The 11563-nt window shown below is 30.4% G+C and overlaps 1 protein-coding gene across 2 annotated transcripts; it reads right to left on the reverse strand.

The window, feature by feature from the left end:
- Positions 1 to 242: 242 nt before the first annotated feature.
- Positions 243 to 5682, reverse strand: LOC131656657 (uncharacterized). 2 transcript variants are annotated; one of them, XM_058926304.1, is made up of 11 exons: positions 5589 to 5681; positions 5463 to 5501; positions 5334 to 5363; positions 5200 to 5241; positions 4332 to 4808; positions 3249 to 3398; positions 2542 to 2625; positions 2072 to 2203; positions 1777 to 1923; positions 1284 to 1648; positions 243 to 995 (listed from the first exon to the last, which is right to left on the reverse strand). In XM_058926304.1, exons 1-11 carry the CDS (start codon positions 5614 to 5616, stop codon positions 381 to 383), a joined length of 2109 nt encoding a protein of 702 aa, XP_058782287.1. In that variant the 5' UTR covers positions 5617 to 5681; the 3' UTR covers positions 243 to 380. The 2 variants fall into 2 exon arrangements, with proteins under 2 accessions (XP_058782287.1, XP_058782288.1); XM_058926305.1 differs by lacking the exon at positions 5200 to 5241 and having other exon boundaries at positions 5589 to 5682.
- Positions 5683 to 11563: the final 5881 nt, after the last annotated feature.

The following is an 11563-nucleotide window of genomic DNA, read 5'->3' on the forward strand; positions in this document are numbered from 1 at the left end:
TTATTTAACATACTACATGTTTAATTTTTATTCCGATAGTCATCCAATTAATATGCGTATTGTTTAAATATATACGGAATAACATCATAAGATAGATCTTATCCACGTAATATTAAATCCAATATCCCTAGTTTGTATTATATAAACTAAATAGCATAAAATACACAAACATATAATAGCATGTATAGTGTATGGGAAGTGGGATGGGAAAAAGTTAAAACTTCATATCATCCATATATATCACACCTTATAATTATGTAAAAGAGTCAAATTACACTACATTCACACCAATACTCGAAATTAAAAAAAATGAAACTATTCAAATACAAACCAAAGTCATTAGTTTCAATTCACATAGAAATACAACAAAACATACACCTCTACAGAAGAACACCCCTAATACTTGGTGGTGGAACCTTCTTCCAAACAACTTTAACAAGATCAATGAATAACGGAAACTGCGCAGCTGCATAGAATGCGACAGGAAAACAAATGGAAATATATAAATAGAACAAGATACCTCCCATCGTATATTTATCTGCGAGCACAAAGAAATGTCCAGCACAAAAAGAAACCAACATCGCAACGATGGATACGAAGAGGGAGCTCAAACCAAAAAGAAGCTTCATTGGCATGTTTTGATGAAACTCTTCGACTTCTTTTCGAGAAGTGAGTATAGAAAGGAACATGACAAGTGAAGTGACAGAGAAGTAAAGTCCAATTAATGAAGATATAGCGAATACTTCAAATGCAGGTTGTCCTTTTAATGCCGGTACTCCTGTTTGTTGATTGCCACCAGGTACGCTACCTGATGTCGCAAAGGAGACACCAGCAATGAGAGCAGCTACGACTGAGCATGATTCTGACGTGTCTTTCAACCATTCAACACTATCTTGTAGAAGTTCTTTGTGTTGCTCCTTAAAGATATCACTAGGGGTTTTTTCTTCATTGTTGAATTTATTATTGAAATGCTCTGGCACTAGTTCTTTTATGTACTATACAAAAATATATATATGTTAGTGCTACTTAAAAAATTTGATGTATAATACTATGATGATAAGTAATAATTAAACTATGATTCTCTTAAGCTTTTGCAATTTCCAAGTATGTTAGACACGGTTAACAATAAAAAAATAAAGAGAGATCCTACTTAATCATGATTTCACTATGACAAATTATATGAGACCTTATTTAGTCATATTTAGCCTTGGCAAATTAGAAGGTCACTATTGTAGTATGTCTTATACACTCCAAAGACGATTCATATGTATTAATAAATGTACCTTATACCACTTGATGTCCCACGTCAATTGCATGGTAGCGCCGGATATCCTCCAAGTATTTTCTCTCTCATAAGATGTGTATGCTGCCAAGTGTAACATGGTATTCTTATCTTTATTAACTCGTAGATATAGGTTTTGGAAGACTCCGTCATCTAAGTCCTTCTTCAACCGCTGAATTACATGTGGTTGTCTATTCTTTACTGCCAAAAGCAATACATTTTCATTATTAAAGTTAGTCTCACTAACCACACTTTTTGTCTTTGATTCAAGCTCTGACATAATCTCAACTATTCCATGACTTGCTGCAGTCAAATATGCTGTGGTTTTTGCTTTACTTTTCACTTTTGTTTCAGTAAGCATCTTTGCTGCAAGTAATAAACATTTCTTATCAGAAATAATTAGTACTTTATAATTAAGCATCAATTTTTTTATTTTCTTTTGTTCTTGCATTGAGGCATCGCCTAGAAATATAGAGATAATGATGATTTCATACTCTCCATTCCAGAATCAAATCCTAAGTCATCTTTTTGATTGATCACACCACCACCCAATAATGAATAAATAGGTATTTTCATCATTTCTTTCAAGAGCAGACCACCATATATGTGCTTCATCTTAATAGTAATTATTGCCTTTAAGCCTGTAAAATTAATTAAGCAAAAGAGAAATTATTGATCTAGTTGTGAAAACACACTTATATCTACAACATTTATCTCATTTGTGAATTATAAATATAAACTCAAATAAAAGCATATAAAATTAAAGTTAGAAGCATTCAATATACATACCTAGTAGTGACACGATTAGCCTCATGAATACCAACATTTTGCTCATAATTTTAGCAAGAGAATGTGGCTTCTTTTGTGCCATTTCTAAGAAGTCATATATAGGGATTTGTACTTCACTATATTCATCTTTTTCTGCAATGTTTACATGTCTTTAGTAAATAATAGTGAGCGCCATTGAATAAATGAAGCGCAAACTTTGTTATATCCATTGATTAAAATTCTCATAAAAAAGGAAGAGAAAATGAACTTAGCTTTGAACGAATAAAACAAGTGATTACAACCAACTATAATTGATCATATAGCTAACAAAAAGTTGTTATAACAGAAAATAACTGTAACAAAAATATCATAAATAATTCGTGTCAATATATTTGCCAAATAAAGATCCACAGTATTACTAGTTCAGGATTTTCAAAAAACTAAATAATAATGAAAAAATTATAATAAGCGTTAGTTGAACAGAAACATACCGTTCTTTACTTTTGCTTTAAAAATAGTCCTCCGCTTTAAAGATTTCAATACTTCTTTTGCATCATGGTTGCGTAAAGGAAGACCTTTGACACCAAAATTTTGCAAACATCATTAAACAAATTTTAATGAAATTTGACATCATAGTTCAAATAAAATAGGAAAATGTCATTTGGATTTCCAAACTATTTCGTTTACCCATTGGAATATGGTATGGTGTTTCTAAGCTCCAATCTCGATGGGTTTCAACAGTTTTTTAGTCTATATGAACCGCTGGTTATCAAGGTATATTCATGTAGTGTCATGTTAATAAAACTCAATGTTCTCCGGATATAGACCTATTAATATTGTTATAGAGTATTTTTAATATTTTTTTTTATAATCTAGATGTATTCAAAATAAAACTAAGAGTTCTCGAACCTGTTTATAAGAAAGAACGAGACTACGCACAATCTAATTGAAACTCAAGATAAATAAAAATATGAATTTTTGTTAAATTCATAAAAGTTAAAATATATCATGGGGTTTTTATACAACGTCATTGGCAAGTTAAATGGTATCACACGCCTTGCGTATGAGGAGCCTCTGTGGAATTTTTAATCATTCGTTTCCAAACCTTTAAATAGGATAGAATTTGGACAATTGAAGTACTTATAAAGAAAAAAATTTAAATAACATTTGATAATATTCATAAGTATATGTCACTTACAGTAGTACAAAATTCGTTGCCGCCATGACAGTGTATTTCTACTTATGAAAGCTGATGTCTTTGTAGCAAGAATTTCGAGAGGAGTGATGTCATCCTTATTTTTCAGAATGGTAAGAACTTTGTAGTGATGCATTATTATAATTGCCATATCTGTTGCACAAAATACTTATATTATTATGATTGACAAGATATAATGCTCAATATTATATTTTTACCAATGCGATTTAACTGATTATTTTAATTAAAAACTTAAATGTTTAAAGAGGATTTTAGACTGTAAAGACACATTTTCAATGAATGATATAGTTAAAAAATATTTACCCAAATTCATGTTTCTTTTAATAGGAAGAAGATGTATCTCCAATTTTCCCGGGAAAGAGAACACAAAAATTCTCAGCACTCTAAGTGAGCTAGCCCTACGTGCAGTTCACTACCCTAAACACCTTAGATAGTGTTGCAAACACATGCCAATCCTATTGTAATTATTTTAGCACATACATAATTCATTAATGCAACTTTATCATTCATACAATTTATTGATATAATTAACTATCAATAACTTTTTTAAACTATTTAAATAATTTATTTTCCACCTATTGTGTCACATCATAGTTTGTTTAACGGGAAAATGGATCCTCTGCCAATGTCTACATTTATCCTTGTCCTCCTTGATTTAATAGTCCAGAATTAATACACATCAAATAAATAAAGTGACATTGATTTGAAGAGAGAGAAAAAAAATGAACAATAGTAACTTAAATAAAAGTAGGATGGGCAGCAGCAGGGAGCACAGGAGAGGATTCAAATCCATTTAATGGTGAAAAAATTAAAAAACATTCTATCATTAAATAGAATCCTCTTAAATACTCTTACTACCTACCATACTCATAGTTCCTCGTCACTTCCTTATTGAAGTTTTGTTTTTCATAATGAAAAAACAATGGAAGAATTTCACTTTTTCTTTAAATATAATAGGTTCTTTTGATACTTTAAAAGAGTATTAATAGAAAATCGAATATTAAAAAATAAAAAGAATAAATGAATAAATAAGTAGATAAATAATGTAAGATAAAAAAAACTAACCATATCTTTCTGTGTCAATGGCAACATGAAGGATGCTAGTTAAATTGTTATCGATAGCAATATTGAGATCAACACGATAAAATTGTTGGAGATAAAGAAACACGGACATTTGACGGGCATTCACCGCCCAAAAAAGTGGTGTTTCCCCGTCAAAATTTTTCACTTGAATCAAATATTTCCTTTGACCTTCTTTTCCAATTATAAGTTTACACACATCTAGGAATCCTGCATATGCTGCAACATGAAGTGGAGTAGCACCTATTTCATTCATCATTTTCAAACTACTTTCATCACCAAGCTTTTCTATTGCTTCTACAAGACTTTTCACTACGTCGTCGCGTCGTCCCATGCTTACTGCCACGTGTAATGCTGTTCCTCTTCCCTTGATATCTATCTTGTGAAAATTACTGTCTTCATTGTATTTTTTAATTACTTCATCCCAATCGTCTCCCAATACTAGGTCCCAGAACTCCATAGCTACATATTTTCATATTGCAACATGTGTTAATTAATATTATCTCGATTTTATTATAAATTGTTTTGGACTTTTCACACATATTAAAAAAAATAATAGTTGTTGGATGAAAATAAGAATTTATAAAAGGTTTTTTAGAACTGTGTTTCATTAATGATATGTAAAAGATAAATTTAAATAATTGAGAAAGGTGAGAATAATAAATATTTAAAAGTATAATTAAAAAAACATTATTAATTTTTCATTTGGATTCTAAAACGATTTATATTAAAATACAATTATTTTTTTTTGCAAAATGACTTATAATAAAAAACTGAGGGAGTAGCAAAATGTGGAGAAGTTATTGAAGAGAAGTTATTGAGTGTTAATATATAAGGAAAAATTTAGACTTACATTTGTCATCTTCCATTTCTAGCTGACAGCTGATTTCCGAAACTACATATATTTATTTTGCAACATGTCTTAATTAAAAACAAAATACGGAGAATCTATCAAGTGTTAAAATATAAGGAAAAGTTTAGACTTACGCTGGTCATCTTCCTTTTCTTGCTCCGAAACTACATATATTCATTTTTCAACATGTGTTAATTAAAAACAAAATGTGGAGAATCTATTTAGTGTTAAACTGTTAATATATAAGGAAAATTTAGACTTACATTTGTCATCTTCCATTGTTATTCCACTGATTTCCATAACTACATATATTCATTTTGCAACATGTGTTAATTATTAACAAAATTTGGAGAATCTATTGTTAATATATAAGGAAACTAGAGACATACTCTGATGATGTGGAGAATTTATTGCCATTCCTCAAGATTGAAATGCAGAATGAAAGTAGGTAGTGTTGGTCCAAGGTACTAAGCAGATAGTGCAAGCTTAATTGTCTTATATTATATAAGAAAAGAAATGAATCTGATACTTTGGAAAAACCTTGAGCATACTCTCTTCCAAACACGAGTGTCACTTACTAATATTTTTATTCCTTTCTTCAACTTTGCAGCTTTTCAAGTGTGTAACAAACATATCATATGATGAGAAAAGCAAAGTGCAATATGTTTGTTGCTGAGTGAAACTCAAGCTTAAGTAAAACTTTCTTTTGTATTTGACGCAGAGAAAAGCAAACTGCAATATGTAATCGTTGGACATGCACGTCAATAATTTTAATTAAAAACATCTTACCATTGTTAACAACGGTAAGTGATAAGAAAGTCATTAACTACCAACCTGATATTTCCACTCCTAACCAATTAAAAATCATATTCCATACTTTCAAACAGCTTTTCATTAGATATAATATTTCATTAGATATAATATTAATACATTCTAAATAAATGTGTGTGTGTTCAACTTTAATTTTTATTTGTTCAATTTAATTAAAAATATTTTATTCCTTTCTTCAATTTTGCTTTTTATCGTTGCAGCTTTTGAAGTGAGTGAGACATATCACATCATGAGAAAAGCAAAGTGCAATATATTCACAAAATGTTCACTGCCGAGGAAGCAAAAGCTACTAACTTTTTCAATGGGTGTCTTTGAGTAGTTAAATATCTTAGTGGTCCTTATAAATATGACACTTTTTACTTATAGTCCTTACAAAAAATTTCATCGAATTTTGATCTTCACAAAATTTTCAGTCACGAATTTTGGTCCCTCCCGTTAGATTACTCTAACGGAGGCTTACGTGGCACACCACGTGTCACGCCACGTCAGTAACAGTCAACACTAAAGAAAAAGAGACAAATTGCGGGGGTTTTAAACCCCCTTTAAATAACTTAAAAAACAATAATTTTTTACAATTTCTATCAAAATTAAAATAAATTAGTATTCATAATTCTTTTTTATAATTATTATAAACATGGCCAATAAATCAATAAAAAATATCATTAAAAGATATAAATTATGAGTGGGCAATTATTTATCTTTTTTCAAATAGTGGGACAATTATTTAGCCAACATCAATATTAAAATAATAATAATACATTAACCATAGTTTTTTACACATTAGATTTTTAACCGTTATATAAAAATAATTGTTTTCCACAATTCAGATCCCAGAACAATATTCTTCCTGATTGGCCACTCAAGTGGCGGATTAGATTCACTACGTTCTACAACAACATAATCAATGTACATAGATACATTTTTAATTTGAAACTATAAAATTTGAAAATTCAACTGTAAGAGCACTCATTGCATTTAAAAATTTAAACTATTTAAGAACTTCTGTTTTTTGTGTTTTCGTTGCTGCCAATATTTGGATAAATTTCCATAATGAGATTGTTAAACAGATCAAAAGAGATTTGAAATTATCTGCTAAAAGAGTTACTAAGGCACTTGAAACTTGAAACTCATAGAATATCTCTGCTAAAAGACATGATGTGTGCGTGTTAAAATGTGGGGGCACTTCTCTACACACATAGTACTGAAAAGTCCCTGACTTAAGCATGGTTACTTATGTATGTCTTCTCCATCATAGGCATCCATAGATTAAAAACATATTTAACCCTTGATTTTAGCAGAATTAAGTTTAATAAAATTGATTTTAACAGAATTGAGTTTAGTAGAATTGAATTATGTTTGGATAGATTTATGTAAAAGTGAGTTGAACAATAAATTTCAGTGTAAAAATTACCCAGAATTAATTCTGGAGGTAGAAGTTACAAATTCTAACTTCAAGTAAAATCAATCTTGGAGACATAAACAATTATTCTTTTGATAAAATAAACACCTCAAAATCACACAGAATCAATTCTACACCTTTAAGTTTTTCAAAAATCAATCCAACCATACTAATATAGTATAGTACAAAACAAAAATATTATACAGTATAGACACACACAAACAATCGATATTTCTCGTATATTTTAGTAGGGAAAATCTATTGAAGCGAGCCAAGAGATACTATAAATTCATTACAAAACATCGAATGCCCTACTCATTAAATACAACCTAGAGGGTTCATTAAAAAATTAGCTCTTCTTGTTAGATTTTTTTTTTTCAAACAAACTAAAACTAGGTTAGGAGCATCAGAAGTAATAATATTTCCTAACTTAAAAAGTGATGTTAGAGGTTTCTCTCGTAGACCTAGTCTTTGTATAATGATATCATTTTTCCGCACCGTTTGTTTCACTACTAAAACAAATTATCTATTGTTACGGTTGGAAGGGTGTGATAAATGTTGAAGTGTAATTCAAATTCAACCTATAATTTTAATATTGTAGCATTGAAAAAATGTGACTAGAGCCATTGATTGACTTAGCTTAGAAATTTTAGTAGAGTCGCCACTGTGCTTTATTGTTTCCAAATGAAATGAGAAAAAGAGCGAAATAAAACCCCCAGAAGTTTTTAAAATTAAAACTAGTAAATTTATCAGAGATCTATGGTTCGGGGGTTGGTTATGCAAGGGGAAGGTATTAGCACCTCTCACATCTACGGTACTCCGTAGGAACCTCTTTAAAATATATATTTGTTATTATTGTTATTGTAAAATGCTTATGTGTTTTTGTTTAAATAGAGTGGGAGGATGAGAAAAGAAGATTTTAGAAGTGAGCTCAGTAATACATCGCATCTTATGCCTACATACTCCTTAAGTACAATAGGGAAGTTAGAGCTTTTGTAGTTCCCCTTAAAAGAAAAATAAAAAGTCAAGTGGAAAAATATTTTTGGGTGTTCAACTTTAATAATGCTCAACAGGTTCTTAAAATATAAAGTTTTAACTATACTTAACAAGTTTTAAAAGGTGTCGAGATTTAACAATAAAACGCAAGGATGATTAAAAAATTAGTGGTAAAGCTTTAACAATACAAAACAAAGGGTTGATTTAAAAAGGTTGAGCTTTAACAATACAAAACCATTTTTAAAACAAGGAGGGGTGCAAAGCTTTAACAATACTAAACACAAAGTAAAAGAGTTGGAAAAAAGACTGAGTACCTTGACAAATTTAGTCAATAACATTCTGATTCCTTTAGATTTTTAGCATCAATGAGGAATAATACATCTCAAGCAAGCATTAGCTTTAGTTATCTCAAGTGGTGTGTGAGACATGAGGTATATATCATGGATACAAACAAGGTGAGTATAAACAAAGATATCGATGCATAAACTCAAGTATAAAAAGCTATGAATATAAGAGATGACATACCTCAAGATCATACCATGTATATATAAGTATGTTGTATGATGGATGGATAAATATGTCATGCATGTGGGATTAGTAAACAATGTATATATAAGATGTCAATGAAAAACCGTATTTAAAAGTGTATAAACAAGGAGAGATATAGCAATAAGTTATATTAACATGGTATTTCTTTTTAAGATCAGAGGATCATAAGATCAAGGATCATAGATTAGGGTTAAGAGTTTTAGTTATGTGCACCTAAACCTAATCATTTAAAAGTTGATTAAAGCAAAACCCTAGGTGAATCATCTAAGGAATCATGTTAATATCTTCAAGGTAAGCTTTAACCTAGCCCAAATTTGTTGACAAATAAAACAGGTCATTGGACAAAAGTTTATTTGAAAATATCTTGAAGAAAAGGATTTTTTAAAGGTATTAAAATACCATCTTTTGAGTTAATTAAAAGTTGAGCAAAATAAAATATTTTTGGACTTTTAAAAAAATATTCACAAAGTATGCTCATAAATAGGGAGTGTGCAAAAAATCAATTAAAAATAAGTTGATTTGGTATTTTAAATAAATTCTCAAAGTTGTGAAGTAAAACAAATAAAACTAGTGGTAAAAATTATGTTTTCTCCTTGGAGAGTGTTGAACCCACGCCATCTACCTCATAGTTTAAAATAATAACCACTGGGCCAACGGGCTTAGTACGTTAGAAACATGGGTTTGGTTCAATAAATATGTCATTCATTCAAAAATGTGTAAAAACCAAAATAAATCACAAAATGGCAAATGGTGGGGATCAAACCCACAACCTAGACATGGGAGAGTCTTAAAGGCAAGCGCGTTACCACTTGGGTGGTCATACATCCAATAAATACACTAAAAGGTTTCCAATGGTTTAGCACCATCCATGAAGATAACTTTCACATCTATTTGACGTTCCGACTTCTAGAGTTTGTGTTTTCATTTCCTCTTACTTAATACTTGGTGTACAAATAAGTAAACACAAAATCAAATACCTTGGAACTTAAAGCAATTGAATAAAGATATTTAAATTTAAAACCACGTACAAAATCTTTCAAATCTTTGGTGTACAAATTGATTTATTTAATAGCTCATCATTTGGGGGGGGGGGGGTCACATTTCAAAATCATTAGCTTTGAGAAAATTTTCAAATATTGCTTTCATTAAATCAAACCTATCAATCACAAATGGTGGAGATGTATTCACGAAATGTCCTCTTGTAAAAAGCTTGTACGTTTGTGGTCATCATCTTACTCTTGAGACAATGAGTCTTTGAACAAAATTTAGGGTCTAATGCCACTTGTTGGACATGTTACTACTCACGCTAGAGGGGGAAGTGTGAATTTTATGTGGGATTAAAAATTTATTTTCAAAACAAAATCTTTTACAAAAGAACATCTTTAAAATCTTTTGTAAAACAAACAAAGTAAAAGCATTGGAAATAAGAAAATAAAATTTTTATGGAAATTAATGAATCAAAACTAAAGAGTTAAGGGATGAGAGAAAAGCACTAGAATTATAGAGGTTTGATTTAGTGAAGCGACTTACCCCTCTCCCCAATAATTCCTTCTTGAGAGTTTCTACTATGATGTAATATTTTGACAGGCTATGCCCACAAACCTCTTTATATAAGGATTGAAGTTTTTCAATGGCTAACTTCCCAACCAAACAAAGTTTTAAATACAGAGAGCTCCCCAACCATTTGAGATCTTTTTAACCGTAGACTGTGCTCAAAAACTGACTTAGAGTTTTGACTACAAAGACCACCCAAACCAAACAACAGTTTTACTTGGTTTACCTTAACAACCAAAGAACGAATTTTATTTAGTTTATCTCCAAGCCAAAACAAACTCTGGCCTAATGATTAATTATAATTATGCCCTTACACCATACTAGAATACCTCCAAGATATAATTATTTCACTCTCAAAATCACCAAAAAAAATGAGAGAGAGAGAGATGTATTTCAAATAAGTTTTCAGTGTGTGGGAAAACTGAGAAACACGCCTTTTATATACTGTTGTATCCCAACTTTTGATCACTGAGATCCCACCATATTCCAAATATTAGGATCATCATCATCATCATTATCATCATGCATACATCATTTGCTAACCAAAAATACCAAAAAAATTATTGTTTGTTGCTTGTGTTCTAAGACAGGAGACTGGTCAAGAGGAGACTGAGCAAATTAGGGTTTTAAGACCCACAAAGAAGTTCAAACATTATCCTATGTTCAAATGGTCCTTCCATCAAAATTAAATCCCAAGGATGGCCCAATTCAAGATCAACAACTTTCAAATGCATCTGGTGCCCAAATTAGGGTTTTGACCTAATTCACCTGGAGAGTTGACTTTTAATAAGGACATGGTTCCATGGCTCAAACTATGATTCAAGGGCCTACAAATCAACATTACAATCCATTGATATCAATCATTTGAAGAGGAGAGCATGATTCATGAGGAATCCACAAAATTGCAATTCATTTGGAAAAAGTCAACAATTTGGGTCAATCTTGGAATTTTGAGAAAATTGGTCAACCCTGGACTTTGGAATATCAAAATCATCAACAAAAGTCAGGAAAATTAGGAAAATTCATTTTATCAAG

Source organism: Vicia villosa, linkage group LG3 (assembly GCF_029867415.1).
Source record: "Vicia villosa cultivar HV-30 ecotype Madison, WI linkage group LG3, Vvil1.0, whole genome shotgun sequence".
Taxonomy (NCBI): domain Eukaryota; kingdom Viridiplantae; phylum Streptophyta; class Magnoliopsida; order Fabales; family Fabaceae; genus Vicia; species Vicia villosa.

Coding starts and splice junctions, on each gene's coding strand:
- LOC131656657 (XM_058926304.1), bottom strand. CDS start 5,616: ATGGCAATAAATTCTCCACATCATCAGA. Junction 5,364..5,462: donor AACAATGGAAGATGACAAAT/GTAAGTCTAAAT, acceptor GAATATATGTAG/TTTCGGAGCAAGAAAAGGAA. Junction 996..1,283: donor GGGACATCAAGTGGTATAAG/GTACATTTATTA, acceptor ATTTTTGTATAG/TACATAAAAGAACTAGTGCC.